At 34.1% G+C, this 27,617-nt stretch overlaps 1 protein-coding gene across 1 annotated transcript; it reads left to right on the top strand.

The window, feature by feature from the left end:
• Window positions 1-2,548: 2,548 nt before the first annotated feature.
• Window positions 2,549-27,519, top strand: LOC106137610 (uncharacterized). Its single transcript, XM_013338469.2, has 16 exons — window positions 2,549-2,588; window positions 7,958-8,034; window positions 9,762-9,852; window positions 15,233-15,424; window positions 15,866-16,062; window positions 16,640-16,813; window positions 19,706-19,784; window positions 21,128-21,273; window positions 21,404-21,645; window positions 22,029-22,161; window positions 22,292-22,754; window positions 22,923-23,069; window positions 23,431-23,565; window positions 24,575-24,590; window positions 24,913-26,215; window positions 26,321-27,519. The coding sequence occupies exons 4-16, from the start codon at window positions 15,408-15,410 to the stop codon at window positions 27,517-27,519; spliced, it is 4,251 nt and encodes a 1,416-aa protein (XP_013193923.2). The 5' UTR covers window positions 2,549-2,588; window positions 7,958-8,034; window positions 9,762-9,852; window positions 15,233-15,407.
• The last annotated feature ends 98 nt before the right edge of the window (window positions 27,520-27,617 follow it).

Genomic DNA, 27,617 nt, shown 5'->3' on the forward strand with positions numbered 1-27,617 from the left:
GCCGCCAAGTGTCGCATAAACAATTAGCAAGCGGATACGATAACTTCAAGTAGTTAAATTTTCTATACAAGTAGGTAAGTATAACGCTAAATCTTCAGTGAAAAATTCAAAGTTTAAAGCGCATACAAAAGTGGAACATAAAATAAACATTAATGTTTTTGCTATTAAGATAAATACTATGTCAAAATGTAGAGCTATTTCCAAAGGGTAATTAATTTTTTCTTAATAATTGAAAAAAATGTGCAGCTAAGAGATGAAATATAAAAAATATTGTTGCACTACATTCTTTAGGTTTTTACTTAGAGATCAACTTTTGATATACATATGTAAAATAGTACAAACATTAAAGCTCTTTTGACTTCAATTTAATTCAATCGACCTTATTAACTACCACTCACATGACTGAGAGCAAGTAGACTAATATGAGCTTCATATAAGTTGATGCTAAATGTTCTAGTTCATTAGTGGGCAGAAAAAACTTTATTTACTCGTGTTTGATTGCTTATCATTTACTTCAATCTTTAAGCTTCCATTGAATTCAAATAAACCGAATGAAAAACGGAATTGGGTCGTGATAATTAAAAAAATAATATGTATTTTACTTAGGAGCCGGTTAGTAGTGAACCAATGCGAATCAACGCATAGAACAGAATTCGCTGTATTTTTTGGTTTGGCTATTATGATTTCCTTGCTCGTTTACCAGATATGTATGAACTCCCACAGTAAAGAAACCCTGGGCGAAAGCTAGATTAATAATTGATAGTAATATTCTTTGACATCATCCTGTCTGTCCAGAGTTGACTATAACCATATAACCTATGTGAATAGGAGATGCTCCACACCATGATCTGGATTAAAACCCCACCTAGCGTAGATAGACCGCTCATTCCCCTGGTCGCAGAATCAGTAATTTATATCATCATAATTATTCACTTAAACTTATGTTACTGTACGTTATTAGATTTAATGTCTCTATTAAACAAGTCTCGGTCTACGTTTTATATTTGCAGAACGATATTCTGTGATAAACGAAGGACCTCATTAAAACTAACGTGTGCCTTACAAATATACATTGCATTTTATCAGCCAACATATAACCTACATTTAGTGGCAATTTTGCAATTGAATTATATCTGAAACATGAAACCATTTATGGTTAGTATTGGTTCAATTTTATCACATTATGTTGGTATGTCGAATAGTGCTCTGATTTATCGGAACCACAAAATTACTAGTTCTAAGAATTCTTGCACAAATGCTTGCTAAGAGATATTTGGAGGAAATCGATTCAAGGTTTAGTTCAGAAATCTAAATTAATAAATTATATAATTGCGAACATCATAATATGTTCGCAATTATATAATTTATTAATTGTTTGATTTAAATTTGAACAGACACCAGTATCATAGGGACAAAAATTTTTATTTCGAAATAGTTAAAATTCTCAGTAAACTTTAAACCAAAACAGAATTTTCACTGGCATAAAATTGAACTACTCCATTTCTGTTAGGTCCATTAGGTTTTGCATTTGGAAACACAATACATTCGTATAAGGACTGTGTGTGTCCTAATCCTGAAATTGGCATACGCACAATAAGTTATGCTATTTGGTAAGCTAATTATGGGCCAAGCTTATACACGTACCAGTTACGTGTCTTGGATTCTAAGAAGCACTTAGTTTAAATAAATTTAGAATTAATAATGCTTTTTGGCATTAATGGCAATGTTACTACGGATTGGGGCATATGCTCTAATACAACCTTTAACGAAATCGTCGGAGTTACGGTTCCTCAGGCATGACAGCAAGCCTATAGGAAGATAAACCATTTGCTGCGGTTGACCCAAACCGTCACTCAAGCTACAAAGATAGGTACTCATAATATAGTCTTCTTATTTTACTGAGTTGCACAATTAAATTATCGCATTTTGGTGTCCTAGTTGCTAATCTAAAGTAGTGCGAAACCTTATATGCCAATACAAATGCTGAAACGAAATTACCAAACATTTTACTATCACTTACGAATTTGACGTCTAAAGAGTGGAAAGTTTGCTCCACACCCACAAACCGGTAGCCGTATATCATGCAGTTAATAGTCGCAAAAAGTTTCCTTTTCTAATCTCAATTGAATTTTCATTAAAACATTTTGAAATAATGATTTAGAAACATCGACAAAAACTAACTCTTAAATCTTAGAATGCCAAAAAAATTTTTTTTATGAAATCTTGATTTTTACTTACGACTATTTTTCCCGCGTCAATTTACAACCCGCGTATGGTCTCGAATGGAGAACTGAGTCCACCAATACAGGAATGTATTTAACACCCCGATGAGTTTCATATTGTTTCATGAAAACTTTATTAGGGTCATTTCAGTATACTGTAATGTTAGATTGATAAAAGTACTAGAAGAAAATAACATTATTATTTTTGTTTTCCAGAGCGCTTTTGATAGCGCTGTGCTGCGCATACGCAACAGCAGTGGCGCCCCTGTCGGCTGCTGGAGACGACAACGAATGCGCTCTCTACCTAACAGGACCTGGTAGGACGTCGGCCTATGACTACAGCTTGAATCTACTCAAAGGAAACTTGTAAGTAACAAAAATGTATTATTAAGAATACAAAATGAAAATGTAGTTGTACGGCTATAGTGCCCGGCACGAAAGTTAAACAAAATTCTACTCTATGGACTCTTCACAGAGATATTTTTATATATGCCCCCAATGACATCAGCTGTTTACTTGTTCTATGCTCTGTGCTCTGGATAAAACTCTCGACGCGACCGCTTGAGTTGCGTCACCTGCAGACTCGAACGTCCGCGACAGTGATTGTAAAATGCTATCGTAAAATGCCGAGTTTACAGAAACTTCTTACGAATGGATGATAATCGGAATTTGAAATAATAGCTAGATTGGCATCTGTTAGGGATTCGGAAACTATCATGGTGGCGAAGCTCCAAGCAAAAGTATATTTTTATTTAATTTATTTTAATTAAATAAATACCAACTTTTACTCGTTGCCACAGCTTTGTAATATTTTACCGAAATCCATTTTAAAATCCAATACTGTTCTCTTTCGCTATCTGCACCACCTATGTTTCAATACGTATTTGCCTTATTTTATGTCATTTGGCATTTCTCATCATTCTTTGTATCTATAGCCGCCTTCAAAAACAGGTTGTTATCAGTTTGATCTGTATGTATGTTTGTCAGTGATCATCCCGCGTTTGGCTGAATCGATTTTGATGCGGTTTTCAAGAAAGAAGGATATCAGTTGGTGACGGTTCTCTTTTTTTCAAAAGTTATATTGGCCGTGTTGCTGTTATAATTTTGACAGCCTTGGAGGTCGTTGGCCATTGCAAACTTAAGCGGAGCACTTATCTATTCATGTATTTTTCTGTACTTCTCGACACAACTGTTTCTCTATTCTCTATATTCTACGCCGCGTCGCCCGCAAACTTGACACACTCCCGCGGCACACTTCACACTTACCGACAACGACCTCCCGTCTTTCTCCGCGAGTTTGTTTAACTCATCCATTAGTCCATTACCCATCACTTAGCAGTTGGTACCGCAATGTTATTTCGATTTATATTACATACACAATGATGAGGGATTAGGGTTAACTAAAACAGGTTTGTCCCATCACTTAGCAGGATTTGGTACCGTAATGTTTGTTCTTCGTTTCTATCTACTGAAGCTTTGTACTACACACTTCATGTTCTGCACGCTATGGTACTTTATATTGACTTTTGATATCAAAATAACTAAATTATCACTCAACATCTACCTCTTTGGTCGACATTATTATTTGATGAAATTATTTCAATAACACTATATTTTTTCGATTTCTATGATAGACACAAGCAAGATAACGAATAAAACGTAAAAGTTTTTAACCTACCCATTTTTTAACATACTGCAATGTTTATTCTCCAATTCTGTCGCCAGTTCTGAAGTTTTTATTGTTTTCTTTATATTATGGCTATGGTTCTATGCATTCACTTTTTATTCCTATACTCTTCAGTCAATATATCCAAGATATTTTCCATCTGCCATATGGTCAACAGTACTGTCACTTGGTGACCATATTTCTATCACACTTTTTCTTCTGTTCTTCATTATAATAACTTCAGCAGGAGCATCACCTTGCTTCTAATGTTAAGGAGAAGAGAGAGCAAAATTGTTTACAAAAAGAAATCAGGTCTTCAGCAAAAAACCTAAAAAGAAAAGTCGAGATTCTCCTATTTAACGTTGACCCACATTGCAAGTAACTACGTCCGCATAATACAACGCGTATTTTTCTCAAATTGATGTTCACAGGGTGTTACATAAGTTAAAGCTCGCCATTCATTACCGAGGTTCCCATTGTTGAGAATCGTTTACTGTTGCGTTCCCTAACTTGTCGAGAGATGACCCGAGTGTCGTAACAGAGGTACACAACACTACAATTCGCTTAGTTAAACTACTTACAACCTATGGCTTTAAATTTTCTTTATTGAAGTTAAAAAGCACATAGATATTTATTTTTACTTTATTTCATTGAAATATGTACAGGTGGATTTAATTCTTTTTGTTATTATCTGTCAGTAAAACTTTCGAATTAAAATTTTTAAATATTTAACTGTACTTTTTTCGTGCAGTTTTCAGTCATATTTGATAAACACTAAAAGCCTGACAAAACAAGGACTGAACAAGACCTTTGTTTAAATAAATTCAGATTCGTGTTTGGAGAGAAACAAGGATCTACCAAGTTGCTCCGACAATTATTTCTTCTTTCTTGTATTTTTGTAATTTGCCGTTAGAATCTTTCTCCTATAAAAAAACTTCAAAGGTTTGAAAAGTTATCTTAGCGAATCACTATCGTCTGCGAAGCACGCATTGCATTAGGCAACTTTTGGATTGGGGAGCCAAGCGGACGCTCACTTTCAAAATCCTTTCGCTTGCCGGACCATCACACCTGAAATTTCAACATAGGTTAAAACAAGCATTATACAGTACAAGTGAATTGAAGGTTTAGAATGGACTAGGTGATAATAATAAATAAATAAATAATAAATAAATAAATAATAACGTTTATTTGCTCTTCACAAAAATGTTCTTATTAACTAGTTAACAATAATGTGTTTAATCTTTAAATGACATTGAAGTCCTGCGAAGAGCCAAGTTCCAAGGTGATGAAAGTGAAATTGATAAAAAAATGTTATGCGTTGACGGTTTTTTCTGCAATGTATAACATTGTTGTCATCTTTAACATTACTCTAAGTGACTTACCACTACCTTTTGCCCAGGGCTTCGCTCCAGTGGGAATTTCCAAAAATAAAAGTATTTATCGAAGTTTGGATCAATTTCTATTTCAAATTAGCAATAAAAAGAAACTATCAGAAAAAACACAAAACCAGAACAGAAAATGCATTTGTCATCTAAAACGAAGAATCACGTTCATGACCACACATAATATCGGCTTTAAGTACGCCGTCAGGTAACGGTGCGGTGACCTCTTGACCATGGCATGTTTTGTTCAAACCTGCATCCATAGATATCCACACTATTCATAGGCAAATAAAGCTGAGAGCACATTGTATTAAAAATGTACTGTTCAGTTCGGAATATATTAAATTCAGTGAAAATTGCAAGTATAGCATAGATTTTAAGGAAAACAGCGACAAATGCTGGCCTACAGATAGGTGTCACCAACTACTTGTTTTTATGTAACACTAGCGACCCGCCCCGGCTTCGCACGGGTGCAAAATTATAAATGTTATGTTATTATACATAAAAACCTTCCTCTTGAATCACTCTACCTGTTACAATCAAAATCCGTTGCGTAATTTTAAAGATTTAAGCATACAGACAAACAGACTAAAATAGCGACTTTGTTTTATACTATGTAGTAATGCTTGTGACACTTCATAGATATTTTGTATTTAATGTTTATAAAAAATTGAAAAATCGCTAAGTGACATAGCCTTTTTGGCTTGCTGCAGCACACCGATATACTTATATTTTTTTTCTTAATAAGTATCATGTTACCTGTATACAATGTGTTTTGATCTGTGCAGTAGCTCGAATAAATTACATAGGTATCTATTAAATGCAATTGAAAAGGTCGTTTTGTCGTTTCATCTTGAGAAATATCAGGCTAACTTTATAAATCTCACATATGAGATATGGTACTAGATGTAAACACATTTCAATGTAAACTACATTTCACAAAGAAGATATGCATAATATAAACGTGTTAACCACAAAAGCTCATTATGCACACCCAACTTTAGAGCCATCAATGTACTCTCAAATTCGTTCTAGTTATACCGGTTACTATCGCCTAATTCACTAACAGACAAGATTTTGAACGTGAAATCGATCGCCCAAACAAATTGGCGTAGAATTTCGCTTGACGTTGCGAATAAAATGCGCCAGAACATCCGCTTTCTAGAGGCAACGTAAATTTGCGTCTCACCTGATTCACTATTTCTGTTCATAATTTCATACCATTTATCTAACTGACTCAGCACTTTATCAATCATGATATTCATTTGGCATTTTCTGTATGGCTTTATAAAATGTTTATGGTTGATTATTTAATGAAAACACTAATGATAAATCCGATTTTTGTATACCGATATATGTATCGAGAATTTTTATAATTACATTTATAATCTGAATTACTAAATAAACGAAAATACTTCAATAGCTTCTTAAATTCAGCCTAGACGTAGGTAATCGTGGGAATCAGCTTCTTTTTGGTATTTATCTTGTTCTGCGCCAACGCCGATCTCCTGTTTGGTTTCCTTCCACCCAAAGGTTGACTGGAAGAGATTGCTTTAGCGATAAGTCCGCCTTTGTACCATATACTTTATCTGCTTTGTGTTGTTTTGTATGTTTTCTCTTATGGTGCAATAAAGAGTTTTATCTATCTATCTATCTATCTATGCAAATTCGTAACAATCGTATGATATAACACAATTTTGTTGGGAAATAGACTACAGATCAATACAGAATAGTCATCTTATCATTTTGTATTTATATTCACAAATACTAACCCACACTACTGCCTGATACTACTGCGGATTACCGCACAAGGAATTTGATGCCTACTATGTGATAAAAGATCTTTCTCTACTGTACATACATATAGTCACGTCTATATCCTTTTCGGTGTAGACAGAGCCTTAAATCTTCAAAAATCTTAAAAAGGCTGAAAGGCCACATTCAACTGTATGACTTTATGACGGAATTGAGATTCAAATAGTGACAGGTTGCTAACCCATCGCCTAAAAGAGGAATCACAAATTTATTAGCCTATCCGGAAAGACATGGAGCAGTTCTATTCTGCCGTAACCCACACGGTGCTTTTCTACTGTGTTGATAGCGAAATTGAAAAATTACATATATACTAATACTAGCTGTCCCGGCAAACGTTGTTTTGCCATAAAAATAATTTGAAATTAAAAAAAATGTTAAGGGTGGACAACCCTTAACACTTAGGGGTATGAAAAATAGAAGTTAGCCGATTCTCAGACTTGCTGAATATGCATGCAAAATTTTGTTAAAATCGGTAAAGCCGTTTCGGAGGAATACGGAGACAAACATTGTCACACGAGAATTTTATATATAAGATTGACATATACATACATACATATAATCACGTCTATATATCCCTTGCGGGGTAGACAGAGCCAACAGTCCTGAGCGGACTGATAGGCCACGTTCAGCTATTTGGCTTTAAGATAGAATTGAGATTCGAATAGTGACAAGTTGCTAGCCTATCGCCTAAAAAAAGAATCTCAAGTTTGTAAGCCTATCCCTTAGTCGCCTTTTACGACATCCATGGGAATGAGATGGAGTGGTCCTATTCTTTTTTGTATTGGTGCCGGGAACCACACGGCACCTATATAAGATTGAATTGATAAAAAATAATAATATTCAATTAAAATAATTAAATGTTTTCTTTACAGTGGCTACGAAGGACAACACACCTGCATTACCTACGACGCAGTCAACCAGGCATATCTGGATGCGAGGAATAGAATAGGTCGGTATACAAAGGCATTATTTTCTTTGTTTTTAACTCGTATAATAAATTGACATGATAAACATTAAATGTTTATCATGTCAACTTAACAAGATATTATATTTAATTTAACCCTGAAAAAAATATATTTTAATAAATATACCTGATTAAATCCGTAGTAAGTCATGAGGAGGATGAAAGTGAATAAATAAATTTCACATTGTGCAAGAACGACTGTCTTACACCCATATTTTAGATATTACTAGCCTTTGTAAATAATAGCTATAAGTTTGTAGATATATCTATTTGTTCTGTCTACCCCACAGGGGATATAGTCGTGATGTATGTTAAGTGTAAGTAGATATATCGGAGTTTCAAATTACTTAAAAATCAAGATACTTACTTTCGATAAGTGCAACAATATATCTATGCGTTTATTCAAATCAAGTAGTTATAATAACAAACTTGACTGATATGTGTAATAAATTATAATTACTTACTCGTAGTACTGTGATTAAATGTGCCCGTTTATAAGTATCGTAATTACAGTACTTTAAGTTCATAGACATTTGGCAGACAGCTCACTAATCTTATAATTATATCTATCAATTATTTCGTAAATAAATATTTTTTCCGTGCCGGATGGTTCCCGGCACCAATATAAAAAAGAATAGGACCACTCGATCTCCTTCCCACGGATGTCGTAAAAGGCGACTAAAGGTAAGGCTTTTAAACTTGGAGTTCTTTTTTGAGGCGATGGGATAGCAAACTTTCTTTCAAGACTGCTGACTCGGTCTACCCCGCAAGGGATAAGGCGTGATCATATAAATAAATATATTTTCAAAGTTAATAGAAATTAAGATATAAACAAACAGGGGTTTCGCTCTCGTGGGAAAAGTCACAAATCCAAAAGTCATAAGTTTAATGTATGAAATGTATATGCCAAAATGTAATCGGTTTAGTGCTTTGGCTTTCGGCTTATCTTTGGCTTTAAGTGAATCACCTCTTATTTAGAAGAAGGAATTGTGTATTACTTGGAAAAGAGTTTAAATTCCTACAGGTGTGACAGCTCAAGTCCCAACGTTGACGTTATTATTCTGTGCTAATTCCAATTAAATTAACTAAATAAATCGAATTGAATAAATACAAATTATTCTTAATTAAATTGACAAAACCGCTTGCCGTTGCAATCATAATTTTGCTATACCCTACGGGGTTCGTGTTGTACCTACTCATTATTACAACAGTGACTATTGTACTTAGTACTTAAAACTGAAATGTACAAAATGATATGCAATGAATGAATTGAAATTGAAATATTTCCAACTAATATAACAAAGGTGAACGTAAGTATGTTTGTAACCTCTTTACTTCTGTAACAATCTTCTTAAAATTTTGAGTAGGTACACTAAATTTGGAGTCTGAAAAAGGACATAGAGCACTTTTCATCTCAGTAAAAACTAAAGTTTGGGGTTAAAAGGGATTTGCGATAAACCTATGTATATTCTTTTGTATGTGATGCTAAATTTGCACGAGTGAAACTGCGGGTAAAAGCTAGTATATATTTATTCATTTAAATGAAAAAGGACATAGAGCACTTTTCATCTCGGTAAAAACTAAAGTTTGGGGTTAAAAGGGATTTGCGATAAACCTATATTCTGTTGTAGGTGACGCTAAATTTGCGCGGGTGAAACTACGGGTAAAAGCCAGTTCTAAATAAATTCTAATGTCTTTATATATATTTGCAGTGGTATCGCACCCGAAAGGAGACTGGAAGGCGGAAGACTTTGCCAGCGTTGGGGAACTCCTACTGGATATATCCATCAATTTGGCGAGAACGTAAGTTTACTTATATTATATTTTTTTACCGTATCTGCATACACGAACAAACATACATCACATGTACATATATGTGTACAATCTACTTCCACAGCAGAATTTATAGCTGCAGCTGAAATGCTCTTCATTTAGTAAGGGTTGTTAGGGCATCAAAATACTTATACTATTCATCTTTTTAAGCTAAGTTCTATTTAAGCTTTAAAGTTAAGAACTTTTTTTTATTGTAAGATTTGACTCTGTTGGTCCCTGTAAATTCCTATATATACATATAGTCACGTTTAAATCCTTTGCGGTGTAGATAAACCCAACAGTCTTACAAGACTGAAAGGCCACGTTCAGCTGGATAAATGATGCAATAGAGATTCAAATAGTGATAGGTTAATAGCTCATCGCCTAAATTTTTATTATATTTTTTTATTTTGATTTTATTTATGCCAGCCGTAGAGCCATTTTTCATTTTAAGGTAGTTTAATGCTGTAGTTTTCAAATTATTTCAATCTTGGGTCGCAACAATTAAAAATTTCTCCGCCCAAAAAAATCATAAACCTCCCATTATTCGCTTAATGAATCACACTAATTTAAGATGTACGTAACGCAACATAATACTTGCTTGTAATTAGCTTCACGTGTAACTCTAATTAGGGACAGGTTCATGTATTAACATACAATGAGAGAGTCAGTCAGATGTAGTTCATTTGAATATATTATGTTTGTTACGGAAAATTAATGCTTTAATTCTGAAACTTTACGAGTAAAAAACAATTAATTAAATTTTGTACCATCATGTCACACACACAACGCGTCTTTATCCTTTACAGGGTAGACAGGGCCAATAGTCACAAGATACGAAAATAAGGAAATAGAATTTTTTTTCTAGCATCCGAAATATTACACCACATTTGAAGATAATATTCTTTATTATGAAATTCACCTTCAGAAACTTACCAGTGAATATACATCCACATTCCGACCTTGCACAGTCAGATCTGATTCCTCAACTACACACAAAGCAGATCATTTAGAAAGGACCAAGGCTAATGGCTCTTCTGATCGAATATTTTATTCGTCTTTTGTCTTCTCTCAACTTGTTCATTACTTGGTTCACGACGCGGAAGTACGCCGAGACCATAAGATCGTGATTGTGACATGTTAACCCCGGGAGTATCGCTTGACGGCTGTTCATTTCATTTCGCGTGTAATTAATTTTCGATTCGTGGGAATAAGACTTTATGGGCTGAGATGCATTATGTTAGTTTAATATCTTAACATCACTTGATTTTTCTTCTTAGATAGATAGAAGATCTCTCTCATTAAGATGGTATCTATTTTAAGAATAACCATAGAAAACGAAATTATTATGTGTCTGTCGGTCTCTTCTTAGCGTTTTCATGATAACTACCTTTTATAAATTGTAAAAAAATACAAACCATTTGTAGGTACATGTAATTTTTGTGTTTGGCTCAAAAATAAAACCCAATGCGTTGGTGATTTCTTCATCCCTTTTTACATATATACATAACATCACGACTCTCTCTCTCCATACTTATTTCGCATCATTCATATTCATAACTCCCTTCATTCAAGCTTGTTCTTCGAAGATGCTCTTGATTTTTCGCCTTTATGTCCACGATTTGACAAATCCTTTGTAAAAATATTTTTTCACAAAAAACGTACGTATGATGAGAAATCCAAAAGTTGAGATATTACGCACATACGCCTTTCCCGGAGGGATATGCAGAGACTAAATCTTTCCATTTGTTCCTTCATACTTCTTCCACTTAAACCACATTTAGGTGACATATATTTTTTATTCCGAGATGTAATTATTACACAAGCCCTTGATCTTCAGCCGTCGCCTACGGTCTGTGCAATGACCTTTTAGTGAATGGAGGAGCTAAATGCCACCTCGTCCACTCATTATCACAACCGGAGTACTAGACTGAACCAGATATGATTCACCAACCGGAAATAAAAGGAGGGTGTTATAAAATGAAATTGTAACAAATAGATGATCTTAATTATTCTTTCCTTGGTATAAAAGACATCAACGCGTTGCAAATTTTTGAGTTGTAATTCTCATTGTTGATAAAAACAAAGTTTTTAATCGATTTTAAAGGAGGACTTTGTAAATAAGGTTCTAATTTTAACGCAAATTTTTGCTCGTGTTTTTTTTTCTAGGCAGAATTATGCTCAATATCCTTCTTATTTTATTTTGTGTGTGCAATATTTCTTAAGTTAAATTAAAGTAGAGTGAAGTAGTAATAGATAAATATTGCAAACTTAATTTCGTTTATATATTATCTAACAATTGGAATGTTACCTTACCAACGCGGAAAGAGCCACGAACAACTAGTACCTATATAATTTTTTTAAATATCCATAAACACACCTTGAATATCTGTTTATCTGATCACTACATGAATAGATACGAACCTACTAGATAATAAATTCTGGCTTTGTTTGATTGACGTATCTAGGTCGTGCGTTAAGTGATACACCAAGTTTATTTTAATGTCAAACTATCTTATGGCTCCTGTTTGATTGGACATATTCAGTTTGTAACTTCTAAAAACTTCAGCTACTCGTCCAATTTTAGCCTTTGCCTTATTTTACTATCCAAATTTCAGCTCGAGTTAATTTATATCGCCTTATTATATCGTAACATATTTACAGATGCAAGGATGATAAAATTTACGTAATATACGGTAAACGTATCCGAAACAAGTAACGCTTCCGAGTTACGAGTCATCACACATAAAAACATTACACTCCTTTTCGGGCAATCGCGTAATAATACGGAACAAGTTGTGAAGTTGTAAGGCAAGATGTCACATAATCCACCAGGCAATTTGTTTCATCAAATACTTAAACCAACCTTACTGCACTACAATTAAAAAGTTGCTACTTCCTTCATATTTTTTTTTAATTTAATTACCATTAAACCTATTTGATAAAACGTAAATACAGATAAAACATGAAACAGTTTCAAAATACACGTTTTATTAATGTTTATTAAAAATGCGGCCAATAGTTAATTATAAATAAATGGAGATTAAAAATTCATATGAATTGGGTTTTTACATTTACTGCAAAATCAGAGGTGATAAAAAGTATAAATGAATCAAATTATTTCGCTATGGATGTAGAAAATACATGAATGCTTTATAAGCTGGATAAACACGGTTGAATGACTTACACACTTAAATAAATACCCTCCTCCTATTGTAAACTCGGAAAATTAAGTCAACAGCTTTTAGTCAAAAGAATTACCTTACGCAAGTCATAATGAGAGTACACGTTGTACCGTTGCTATATTTACATGTATATGTACCAGTTTAACATAAAACACGCATTTGGATGCACAGACAAACTGGTTAAAAATAATATTGTACACTTATTGGAAAACAACTGATATATAGACTTAAGTTGCATAATAAATAGCATTGTGTGAACGAATCGAACTTTCTTGGTCTAGTCTTGCGTAATAAATATCATATCCGGATATCCTTGTCTCAGAATATAAGAATGTGTTTTATCAGTAAATTAATGAAACTATTCCGTTAGTTAGTAATGATTAGTGTTTGACAAATAACTCACATTAGAAACTAAGTCTTGTTTGTAGAAAAAGAGTTACTCTTGTATTGAGTTAAATATTTTAAGGGACTGGCCAGTAAAAAACGAGTAGTTCAATTATATATGAGGAAAAAGATAAACAAGAAGCCCTTAGTCTAGTTGCTAATTTTTCGAAAACATTCGAATTCTGGTAACTAGTTAAAAATACTTGAAATTCTTAATATAAATGAGAGTTGCATCACATTATCTCTAAACTAGTTATAGCGCCCACATGTACATTCCGATAAAGAGGAGCTAAAATCGTTCATATTCTGTTATTTTTATGTACAATAGGCCACACGGAAAAGTATACCACCTGCATATCGTAGACGTTGAATTGTTATCTTTTTCTATGTAGCTGACTGTACTAGCTGTCGTCCGTGGTTTCGTCCGTAAATATTTTGTATTATTCCATAGTCTGTCTGTGTACGACCCAGTTTTCTTTAAATAGCTTTGTGAATTCAACTACGGATTGTATATTATTATTTATTTACTGACGATTGTTATAATTTTAATTAAAGCAGTCAATTTTTCATTATTATATCATAAGCATATTTTTATCATTTTTGGGTAAATAATGAAAAAGAGCGCTAAGAATGTTTACGAATACCAAGAAAAGATTTATGAAAAATAATTTAGATAATTTTAGATAATTACTTTAACAACTTTTTTGTTACACTTTTAAGTTACACGTCAGGTATTGCTTTAACAACTGATTTTTATAATAAACCAAACCTATCATTAACCTTTACTCATATATCATAGTGCAATAATGTTTCAATGTTACTGCACTTGGTTGCATCCACTTAGCCTATATACAAGCTTAATACACACACATACATCGATCCTTGAACTACATTTTGGGCTGCTATGACCTCGAATTATTATAATAATGCACTACCTAGGCCACCATTTTATTTCCAATTCTCAAAATGAATATTTCTTCAATGTTCACCTTTTTGTTCATATATCAAGACATATAAATTTGCAAATATATGAATAGCAAGTAGTCCATATCCTGATAAACAACCTCTAATATTTTATTTAATAAAGTACCTAGTAATTTGAAGTAGAATGCAAATTAATCCTAATAAATTAAAAGTACAAAATAAAGATTTAAATTATTTCTTAATTATATTTGCTCACGGCTATGCCAACTAACGCAATAAACCTTGGCATTTTAAACATCATTACCAAATTACAGGCAGGAAAAGTTATAAATTGTATCAATCAATTACTTGAAGGAGTGGTCGCAATCATCCGCAATAAATTTTTAAGTAAATCAAGAGAACCTCTCGTATTAACGATAAATATTTCAAATATTTACCTGAGATACCGGGCTTCAGACTCGCTTTAAACCTTCATTCTTAATAGTTTGAAAACGTGACACTGCGCCTTAGATAAACTCGTCTCATGGGATTTTGGATTGGGATAATTTTGGTATACTTATTGTCAGTGGTTTGTTACCATAATCGCCATTATAAATCAACTGAATAAATTACATTCATAGGAAGAAGTTGAGGGTGATCCCATTTTTCAATGCCCGAAATCATACGTCAAACCATGTACCTATGTGTTATGTTACAGATATCGATATCTGATGAAAAATTAATAAACAACTTCTATATAATATCGTAAGAATAAAATAATTAGAACCTACTTAGAAATTACATTGCATTCTTCACAAACTTATACATCAAGTCAAACATTCACTAATTGAAACATCCTTCAAAAATTGTATGTCTTTAAAAAAATTCTCTTCTATCAGATACGGCCTCACATATGAAGAGATTGAGAAAGGTCTTCCTCTGATCGACACGTCACGCACTCTGATCAGGGAAGTCTGCCCACCCATCTTCTCCCACGTGGAGTGCCGCGCCGGGAAGTACCGAAGGTTCGATGGACTCTGCACCAATCTGCAGCACCCCACTTGGGGAGCCACTATGTCTCCGTTCCAAAGGTATGTAAAGGTTTTTTTTGATTCTTGTTAATGTATGTAAAGGTTATTAATAAGCGTTCTTGTGGGTTTGTGGGCATTTGTTAATCAGTTATCAATAGGCTAGATAAAAAAATATAAATACTTACCTAAAAATCTTTATCATTTATAAAATCTGTACGAAACTAGAAGATTTATGCAAATAAACTAAAGCTATCGAAAATCCAGCTATTGATTATCATCGTGGAAAGACTTTGTATTAGGTACCTACTGATCATGTTATCAATTGCTTCTGCAGACTTCGACCGAAAACCTGCATATACAATTTTGTTAAGTTGGCCATGTCAGGATAAAGCTCAGACTGTTCTTGTGCCTATTCTATCATTTTCACAAATTTTGTCTTCAACATACATTCACCTATTAATAACTGTTATAAATTTAGTTTCTTTCAATTGCCATCTACAGGTTAATTGGTCCACTATTCGCTGACGGCATTAATGCCCCCCGTATAGCACACACCGGGCGCGACCTGCCTCTGTCTCGGGTGGTCTCCCGGACCATGCACCCCGACGAAGGGTTCCATGACCACGCTGGCACTGTCATGGTGATCGCGTGGGGACAGTTCATGGACCATGACTACACGCTTACTGGAACTCCTCTGGGTAAGTCAGACATTACATAAGTAAGGTATCTGCAGCAATGATCGTTAGTCTTCTTTTTGGTAAAAACAAATATCGGCTGATCTATATTGCGAGTAGTGTCTCGGACCACCATAGACCGTAACTACACGGTTAGTAGAACCCGCATTTTGAAAGGCGACTAAGTGATTGGCTTACAAATTGGGATTCTTCTTTTTAGGCGATGGGCTAGCATCTTGTCACTACTTGAATAAATTCTATCATCAAGCCAAAAGCCGAACGTAGCCTATCAGTCTTTTGAAGATTGTTGGCTCTGTCTACCCCGCAAGGAATGTAGACGTGACTATATGTATGTAAGTACTATGTCTTAATGTAACTTTCTGTTAGGTTACTTCAAAAAGCTACTAACTAATACAGCCTACGAAAGCCAACACCAGAAAACGCTTACCAATAGAAAGGCGAAGTGTGCACATTACAGTTGCTCTAAGTTTACAATTGCAACACGTCGTAGCAATGCAATCAATACGCTTTATGGACGAGCAAAACGAGCCGCAAATCAAAATCGATTAGCCAATGATTGTAATCTTTCAATCTCTCGTAGACCCGGTGAACCGCAACGACCCAGAAGAGTGCTGCAAGCGGCCGCCGCACCTGAAACATCCTTATTGTAACGAGATTAGAGTCCCGGATGATGACTACTTCTACAGACTATTTGGGGTCAAGTGCATCGACTTCGTCCGAGGCTTTCCTTCGCCCCGCCCAGGCTGCAGATTGGGTAAGTCTTCTTTTTAACCGACTTCTAAAAGGAGATGGTTCTCAATTCGACTGTATTTTTTTACTCTTCTATGTAACCACTCTGAAGAGCTGGTGGTTTTTACAAGAAGCGACTTCAGTCTTACCTCAGCAACCTTAGCAGGCAAACCTAACCTTTATTGAATTACGGTAAAAACTACTCCTATTGCATTAATTGTCTTTTACGATATCGATGATAAACAGAAGGAGTGGTCCTATTCTATTAAAGTGCTGGGAACCCTACAGCACATTGGGTAAACCTCGTCTTAAGTATTAATGCAATAGCGGTTTCGCCGTGTAAATATTGATTTCCACGTAATGTTACGGTCATTTTTGTGGTTAGTAATCCATCGGTCACGCCGAAATCGTAATTTTTCGTAATTGAATTATATTTTCTATAATGTCGCCATACTCTTGTATAATTTATGTGATGGAATATTGTTAGTCCAAAAAATAAAAGAATACTTTTGATCGGCATTTTATTTACCAGGAAGATTAAAATTTAATTGAATGTAACGGAAGCCGAGGGTCGCCCTCTTGTCAACAGACTTATGATCCTTCTTAAGTAATCAACTAGCCACATTGCGGTTGCGATATATCACAATAAACTGTCATGAGATAAATACAACTTGATTATAATCAAGACAATTCGTGAACCTTGGTCGGAATTTAACATCTGTATTTGTCACTCTCGTCATATGTCATGCACGGTTATGTAAAAGTGTATGACATGAACCCAGTGACTTATGTTACTATAGTAAAGAGAACACTGACTGCATGATTGACTACTTATACCTATGTTAATCAACATGCAAAAGAGTAAAAGGGTAGTGCATCCCAAACCGATAGGTCAAGATATTTGAAATAAAGCGTGCAGGTCCCTAAAGTGGTCTAGGGGTGTATTAAGAAACGATTTCACGAAATTCCCCCGGGAAGAGGAACTAACTACGCTCTCACTTTACTAGGCGTACCGTGTGGCTATAGAATTGATGCATCCATCTCAACCCTTTAGGTAATCAAAGAGAGAGTAAATCATTACTTCATAATTACTTTCAAAGGATTCCCTTTTCCTCAACACGTTACATGATATAACACAGGTAAACGTCATATAATAACAGACCAAACTAGTCCGCGACCTCTGAACCGTCTGCCGGTGAGAGGGAAAGTGGTATCACGAGCTCCTTAGGTTTCGCAACCTAGTGCAAAACACATTCAAAACATCCGAGTGAACTTAGCCGACGGCTACGCTGCCAAATTGGATATGTTAACGACCACGTACACCTCCGTGTTATGCGATGACCTGTCATAATGTCGAATAAAATATGAATTAAGAACGTATTTCTAGAATATGTGGAGTTATGTTTATTTTAATTTATTTTAAACCGATCAATTCGGCCGCTTCCTGATTAAGTTTAAGGAAAAATCCATATTGAAACATGTTACCGTAAAACAAATATAGGTAGCTACAATAATAAAAATTCAAAATGTTTTACTTCGGTGAAGTTAAATACAAAATTTATTGCATCTCTTTATTGAAATAGATAATGGTATACAATTTCAGTGAAACTTTAATCATTACTGGGTAATTTTCTAATATTTATAAGCAGAAAAAATTATATTTAACTGACTCAAATTTATGGCCAAGTCTCGTGGTAAATGTGTAATTTATATCTCCCGTATCATGTGTGGAAAGATTTAATTTCAGTATTTAGAGCAAGCTCAAATAAGGCGCATTTGATTGAGTTGTTCCTTTTAGATTTTGTAAGTCTATTTTGTTTTATACAGTTAAGACTATAAATGATTCTAGCAAAGGTATGATAACTGTATTGACGAGTAGGTACTAAGTATAATATTAAAATGTCAATGAAGTTATTTCGTTTGTTTTTAAATATTTAAACAAAAAGAGACAACATGACAAAACCAGAATAATAAGAACTTATTTTACTTTAGGTACTTTATTTTAATTTTCATTAAATTTCTGCGTATATATTTTTCTTATATATTTAACTAGTAAGTATAAATAGTAAAAAATATGTTTATAATACATTATTTATTATTACCCACACAAAGGTTCTGTGCTTAACCCAATGATAGACTGTTAGGTAATTTTTACAATAAAGAATAAATAAAATAAATATGTAGGTATATGTTAAAGAAAAAAAAGATAATAAATGTAAAAGTAAAATAAAAAAAGAAGACAGGGCGCTGGCCTTGTCAAACTTCAAAGGACCAAATTTCGAATTTCTTAAAAATGAAGATGTTAGGACTACGCGTAATCGTCGAATATGCATGAAAAGAGTAATGACTGTGAGAGAAGCGGGATAGATCTGTGGGATCGTAGCAAGTGGAAATACATAGTCTCTGGAGTCCTACCCCAATGGAAGACAAGCGTGATGGTATGTATATGTAGTATGTAACTTAGAATCTATATATGTAAGCCTGGTACTATTTCGATACCTTGTAACGAGGTTATGCAGGTTTAAATTCTAGAAGGCTGACTGGTCCAGTACGGGCAGGATGGCTAATTGAGTTAAAGCTTATGAATAATTATGCACTTTAGTAAATACTACCCAATTAAGCTTGAATATAACTAGTTGCTTATAGGCCACTTACATCATATGTGTCATATGAATATGCCTCCTTGTTGGTTATTAATTTTAAATACAACGACTTAATTTTGGAACAGTCTATATTAAAACTTCCATATTTTAAGCAACTGAATGTGTAACGTGTAACCATTATTCTAGCTAGGTTAGGCACCACTGTTTTTTCGCTCATGGAGGTTCAGATCTGACTATCCTACTTCTAGATCTTGGTCATAGGCGGACCTTGTGCTCGGTCGCATTGATTAACCTATATTATTTTTGTGTTTAAGGATCAAGGGTACCATTCAACACACTCACTGGAGTCATCGATGGAAACACAGTGTACGGTGTCACGGAAAAATTCGCGAGGTAACATTACGAACATTTCCCAATCATGCAATTATTTCCTGTCTTCGGTATATCTTTGGTGAGATAACTTTAATAAATCAAGTTAACACACCATCATCAACCCACGGTATTAATACTTTTTTGCAAAACTGGATGCAATAACAAACAGAACATAGCGAAGAGCGACGGACCTTATAATTCATATTAGTATGTAGTCATACTCGTATATTGAATTACGTGAGGTAAACTCGAGAGAACATAAGTAGGATTTTTAATTAAACGGTTTTATTTAGCTCACCCCGTTTGTTTTATTTATTCTTGGGTCAAATTTAGTAATTCAAATTTCACCCTCTTCCTGTCAACCGATTAATCTGAAATTTTGTATACACTTTGGATTTTGGTGACAATATAATTATGTTTATTCATTATCATTATAAATTCAAGATGGCCGCCGTTACAAAATGGCGGATAATTTAGGTTTCATTAATCCCATCAATATGGGTATCAAATGAAAGGGCTCAACAAGCAGAATACAATATACTATAAAAAATTGAAATCCAAGATGGCGGCCTCTACAAAATGGCGGATAACTTAGGTTTTATCAATCCCATCAACATGGGTATCAAATGAAAGGTCTCAACAAGTAGAATACAATTTACTATTCAAAATTAAAATCTAAGCAGTGGGATAAAATGTAGCCTATGTTACTCCTGAAGGTTAAGTCTATCCCTGTGCCAAATTTTATTCAAATCGGTCCAGTAGTTTTTGAGTTTATTCGTTACAAAAACAAAAAAACTAAAAACTAGAAAATAAAAATAGGTAAAAAAACTTTTTAAGTTAAACGGTTTTATGTTAAACATACATTGCAATGTTTAATATAAATGTACTAAAAACCAAAAAATAATAAAATAGATACAGTCGTGGGAATTATAAACATATGCATAGACTAGACTAAAATAAAACCGTGGGGTAATACTGTACTACCTACCCCTACCACGTAGGGGCTGTCGCACTGCTGCATGATGGAGATCTCCTTGATGATCTCCTGGAGGTCCGTGCCCCACGGTTTTATTTTAGTCTAGTCTATGCATATGTTTATAATTCCCACGACTGTATCTATTTTATTATTTTTTGGTTTTTAGTACATTTATATTAAACATTGCAATGTATGTTTAACATAAAACCGTTTAACTTAAAAAGTTTTTTTACCTATTTTTATTTTTAATTTAACTATGAATATGTTCCACCTGTCACCCATTAGATTTACAAGCAAGAGTTTCCAAACTTCTTGTCTGTTAACAATACCTAGTTCATTCTACTGGTCTTTTACAAAGCCTTGGGTTTTATTGTGGTGATGATTACAGAAAACTGCGTACCGGCTTCGGAGGTCTGCTGAGGATGAACCCTGTCTTTAAAGAATATGGGCTAAAGGACCTGCTGCCCTTGAAACTTGACATCCCTGATGAAGGGTGCACCAGGCCCAACAAGAACATGTACTGCTTTGAAGCTGGTTAGTACGACTTTCAAATAGTTTTGGCGGTCTCTGTGGTGCGCTTGTCTGTGAGATAGCCGGTGACTAAGCCTTTTTATTAAATAGATATTTAAAAACTTAATTTAAAAAAAATTGTGATGGTTTGCAGGGGAAATCCGAGTGAACGAGCAACTGGTCCTCACAGTGATGCACACTCTAATGGCCAGGGAACACAATCGCGTGGCCCAGGGGCTGGCGCAGGTCAACCCGCACTGGGACGACGAGACATTGTTCCAGGAGGCACGGCGAATCAACATAGCGGAGATCCAACACATTACGTATAATGAATTCTTGCCGATTCTGCTTGGGAAAGATGTGATGGAGAAGTTTGGACTGGTCTTGCAGAAGGATGTAAGTAAAAATTGAAAAAATTCACCTAAATCTAGTGCCGGAGGTGAGGCGAATCAACATAGCTGAAATCCAACACATTGCTTATGATGCTTTCCTGCCGATACATACATACATACATAAATTCACGCCTCTTTCCCGGAGGGGTAGGCAGAGACTACCTCTTTCCACTTGCCACGATCTCTGCATACTTCCTTCGCTTCATCCACATTCATAACTCGCTTCATGCAAGCTCGGCGGGTTCGGGTACTTTTGACCTTTTACTTTTTCCTGCCAATACTGCTGGGAAAAGACATATAAAGATATGACTTAGTAAGCTTATTCTCTTCTTTATTATTGTTTTGATTCACGAATGTATTCTTTTTATGAGCGATTTTTTTTTTCAGGGATACTGGAATGGCTACGATCCTGAGGTTAATCCGGATGTCATCGACTCATTCGCCGCGGCTGCGTACCGTTTCGGACATTCGCTGCTGCCTACCGCTGTAGAAAGATGGTCTAAGGCACACAAATTTATTGGTAAGTACTGGTTATCATGGTCTGCGAAAACCGTAAAAGTTGAAATTCTTCATAAATCGTCGAATTTTATCAAAATAAAAAATATTATATTTTACTAAGTTTTACACATTTTAAAAATTTTCTATTTCAGCATCAAAGAGACTGTCCGACCTTATTCGCAGACCATACGACTTATACAGAGCTGGTGTACTCGATGAATACGTCATGGGTCTTATGAACCAGGTAGCCCAAGCTATGGACGACTCCATTACTCAAGAAGTCACCAATCACCTCTTCAAGAAAGTTGGAGCACGTTTCGGAATGGACTTAGTCTCATTCAATATGCAAAGAGGCCGTGAATTTGGTCTACCTGGTTATATGGAGTTCAGGAAGTTCTGTGGTCTCTCAGGAGCCAACAGTTTCCAAGATCTGTTCGGGTCTATGCCAAATGAAACTGTTAGAAAATACGAGTCTATCTTTGAGCACCCCATAGACGTAGATTTGTGGTCTGGTGGTGTATCAGAACGACCGCTCCCAGGCTCGATGCTGGGACCCACTTTCGCTTGTATAATCGCCACACAATTTTCATACTCAAGACGAGGTGATAGATTCTGGTTAGTATGTAATATTTTAATATTTTTTTAAGTTCTTTGTTTAATATCACAATGATAAAGATATACTTAACGGCAATGGTAACAAGTAATTATGTAGATCAAATCTAATTTGACCCAGAATGGTGTAAAATTTTGTGAAAATCCTGAGCATAAAGTTTTTTCTTTCAGGTTTGAGTTGCCAAACCAGCCGTCGTCGTTCACACCGGAACAGCTGACAGAAATCAGGAAGGCCCGGCTCGCGCGCGTCATTTGTGACAACACGGATATTATCGACACCGTCCAACTCTACCCCATGGTCTTACCGGATCACGAACTGTGAGTATTACATTGCTAAATATTACTATTCATATAATGCTCAGTGGACCGTAAGAAAAATAATCTCTTCGAAAAGGGTCTACTTTCTTGTGTATGTGTTTGTGTGCTCACGTACATTTTCTAGATTTTTTGAGATAATCAAAAAGTCTACATTAAATGTAAAAAACAAAGAAAAAATAATTCATACATTACGAATACACTTTTGCTTATTATGAGATAATTAGTAATTGTTTAAGATTTCGAAAATAATTAAATTAAGATTTTTTTTTACAAAGTACAACTTAGTACTAATAATTTGCTCACTGGAATACTCATTTTAATTTATTCCTAAATACTATTCACAAAAATGATTCTTCTTTAGAAATCCACGCGTACCGTGCAGAAGCGGCATCATACCTTCAATGGACTTTACGAAATGGGCCGAACCCGCGCCCTTCCACGGTGCTGCGAAGCAGTTCGTAAGTAGTTTCACATACGACCCCTACATAGGAAAAAAGTAGTCGCACTAGCACATTAGTAATTGATTAGTGTTCTCATTAAATTTGACGAAAACATTCCACTGATAATAAATTTTGTATATACCTACTTCTTCTAAACGCCTTAGTCATTCTAAGTTAAAACGCTTATAGTACTGTGTTTTCGTCAAATTTTCAGCATGTAGGTAATTTAGACATGTAGTTGCATATCAAAACAATTTTGCATATTATTATATAATTGGGTAAAGTTTTTTTTATGTCATGGTTTATATATAATGATCTGAGATATAATATGTTGTTGTTTCTTGTCAAATATTCATAATTATCAAATATTAACAGATAACTTACTTGAAGAAAGACGAATGGTTTTTGGATAAAAAACAAGTATTATTTAAATTTAATTGAATCAAACGTTTGATATTGCGCAATGTTTGTTCTTCTACCTAGATTGTTAGTAGTTTGCTATGGTCTAGTGGTGCACTATAATGTAACTAACTGGGAGTCAATAGTTTGCATGTAACTAGGTATTGCCAGCAATGATTTATTTAAAACGTAGTTTAGTTTACCATTAAAAAAGATGTACAAAATTAAGATAGGTTAAATGGCTAAGGCCAAATGCTTAATTGCCATATATTTTTAGCTATATCACTTGCCTATTTATTGTAAAGGTTTTACGTGATACTTAATACTTACCTACGCATATCTAAGGTATCCATCAAGTCTATATCTAGTGTAAAGTTAACCTTTAATTTATTGTTTAAGTTAAAGATTATAATCTACACTTATGACGTAATAGTACCGGTTTTTTTAATCCTTAAATAAAATTGCAAATTATATGGAACGGTTTATAATAATCTTTCATCATATTCTTCTGAAATAATCTTTCAAAATAAAAACGTGAAGGACATATAAAAGTACCTGACAAAATTTTTCTACAAATATCTTAAAATTTTATCTTAATCGTTCTCAAATTGCAAAATACTTATACGCCACCTAGGCGTACGATAAATAAAAATATTTAACACACAGGCCCTTTGAAATTATTGTAAGTTCTTTAAATGCACCGACTTCTGATTTTTATTTATAGTTATTTATATAGTCACATAGTATATTGCATGTAATAATAGTAGATATTGCACCACGCAATATCAAAGTTATATTGTACATATAGTGAATAAAACATTAGAAATTTATGAATTTTGTTTCATTACACTTTTATCCCAAAGTAGATAATTTTAGAACACACTGTGGGGAAATGGCATAGTAGATGGAAATGGTACGGTACGATATGTAAGTAAAGCAGTATTTCTTTTTATTTTAATCCGTTTCGATGTAAAAAAGAATATAATCATTACTTATATTTACAGATGACTGAAGCGTATATTCCTCCTAAATATGATTCAACATGCGAACAGGATGCCATCGATCAAAATAACAGTACAGAAAATGTGACTGCCAATGCTAAAGACGACTGTAATACAAACGAAGATGAACAAAATGTTCCTATTGCAAAGGAGATTTTTACCTTAAATGTAGCATTAAATGTTACCACCAACAATAAAACCGATAGTGTTGTTTCTAATAGTGATCTTACTGATACAGCAACTAACTGTTCAGAGCCTCTAGATTTGCAGAATAAGACGAAAGAAAAAGATAAAGTTCTGAAATATGTTTACAACTTTATCAATAAGAAAGATGCATTACAAAAGAAAGACGGTCATTTCATAAACAGTTTAAAAAGAAGGAAACGCTCGGAAAGAAATAAAACATCTGCTGAAAATATAGCTGGTCAAGAAAGTAAACTTGCTCCTTTAATAGTAAACTATGAAACTTCTCATAAACCCAGCGACACACATGTATCACCATTTGGCTTCACGGGAAATTTAAAGAACTCTAATTTAGTAATTTCGCAAGAACCAATCCATAGAGAAATATTACAAGAGCGAGTACCAGGAAATATTATTAAAAGTTCAAATTTAGCTGATTTCAATATTGAAACGTTACATGATAAGAAAGCGCAACCTATTAAAAATTATGAGAATTTGAAAGCTGACTTTGAAATAATCAATTCAGAGAATAACTTACAAGGTAGAGAAAATAGTGAAGAAAGCAAGAACAGATATGCACATAAAAATGACAATCGTACTTTTAGAGAAAGTGATGAAAGTCGAGAAGGAAGAGAGTATAATGACGGTAATGGAAGCAAAGAATCAGATGTACCAGATGACTATAATAGTAAAAATATAAAAGAAAACCAGTCTAATGAAGGAAACAATGAAAAAGAAGCAGACGATTTTCCACGAAATTATAGTGATAACAGTAGACCATTAAATTCCGATCTAAAATATGACCAAAAACCTTACAGTGAAAGTGAAGAAAGTAAAGAGAAAGTCACTTATTCGGATAGACCTTCAAATAGCCAAGAAAATTATGAAAATAATGACAAAGATTACCTTAGACAAGACAAGAAAAGTAATTCAGATGAATCTCAAGAAAGCTACGAATCGAAAGAAAATAATAATTTGCCTTATCGTAAATCAGAGGTCAACGACAGCAATGAGTCTAATTCAAAAAGCAAAGAAAGTGAAGAAACAGATAGTGTTGAATCAAATAATTACTCAAGAACTAAAGACAACAGTGAAGAAAGCACAGAAAAATATAGCAATATTGGCAAACCTCTTAGCCAAGATTTATCAAATAAATTTCAGGCGGATAAAAAGGCTTTTGATAAAAATGCACCATTCAATAATAATGACAGTAGCAATGAAAATAAAGACAACAATAATTACCAAAATCATTACAATGAACCAAAAAATGAAACTTTGCCGTCTAAAATACAAGACGTGGATTTAGGAGACTTTAGTTATGAAAGAATAGAGGTAAATGATCAAGGTCAAGTTGTACCTGCTAAAGAAAATTATAATGAAAATTTACCACGAATATCATCAAAACCACAAAGCTTCATAAAGGAAAAAGATGAAATTCTTTCTTCTTCTATAGAAGATTCAAGCCGTCAATCTAGCTCTGAAAGTAACGAAGACAAAGGATTAATTAAAATTAATGATGGTGAAATAAAACCAGTTGTTGAAATTAATGGAGATAGTAACAGCGGTGAGTTTGTTAGTAAAGAACCGTTAAACTCAAACTTGAGAATAAAAGATAAAAGTTTAGAAGAATTTCTTGGTGTTAAAGACTTTTCTGAAAATGACCGAAATGAAAAAATAAAAGTCCAGTCTGAAGAGAACAAGGAAGATGCTAAACAACAATTTGAAAGAATTCCTTTGAACTACAGACATGATAAAAGTAATGAAAACCAAGAAAACTTAGAACCGTTGACCACTGAAAAAAATTTGAAAGTAAACACCCAAGTTGAAGTTAGCGAAGGCACAATAGAAAGTATTCCAATAGATGGCACAAAATATGATGAAAATTTAAAATTGAAATTTGATGACGTATCTGTTTCATTACCCGAAATAAAACTTCCAGAGGACATTTTAGCCTATGCATATGAAGAGCCACAATATCAAAAACAAAAAGAAAAAAAGAAAACCAATCGTAAGTTTTATCATTATGATGATTCTTTTGATAGTGATGAAGATGACCAAAGGCCTAAAGAAGATACGGATACCCAAAATGATCACGATAACCATGGGTACGACAAATATTACGGAAATTATAAGCAAAAAGACAAGTACAAGAAAAAAGATGACGATGAAGAAGAAGAAGAAGAAGAAGAAGAAGAGGAAGATCATGCAGATTTGTATGAAAAGTTTGTAAGGGAACGATTTGGAAAGCGCGGCACTTTTGAAGAACGTTCTGGAAAGTTACAAAATAAACCTGTAGGCGACCCCAAATTGTATGAGAGATTACAAAGCGTGCTGAAGAAAACACATGATATCGAAAAACAAGCACAAAAAAGCGGGGATCCAAACGCTGGTTACATGTGGACTCTAGAATATGGGCAAAATTTGTAAATTTATAAGCTTCGAAAATTGGCTACCAAGAAAATTTCCAAAAATCCTCCCTTAGTGGATGTCTACGTCATTAGTTTAATGTCAATTCCCTTCAATGG

This window comes from Amyelois transitella, chromosome 10, assembly GCF_032362555.1.
Source record: "Amyelois transitella isolate CPQ chromosome 10, ilAmyTran1.1, whole genome shotgun sequence".
Lineage (NCBI taxonomy): Eukaryota > Metazoa > Arthropoda > Insecta > Lepidoptera > Pyralidae > Amyelois > Amyelois transitella.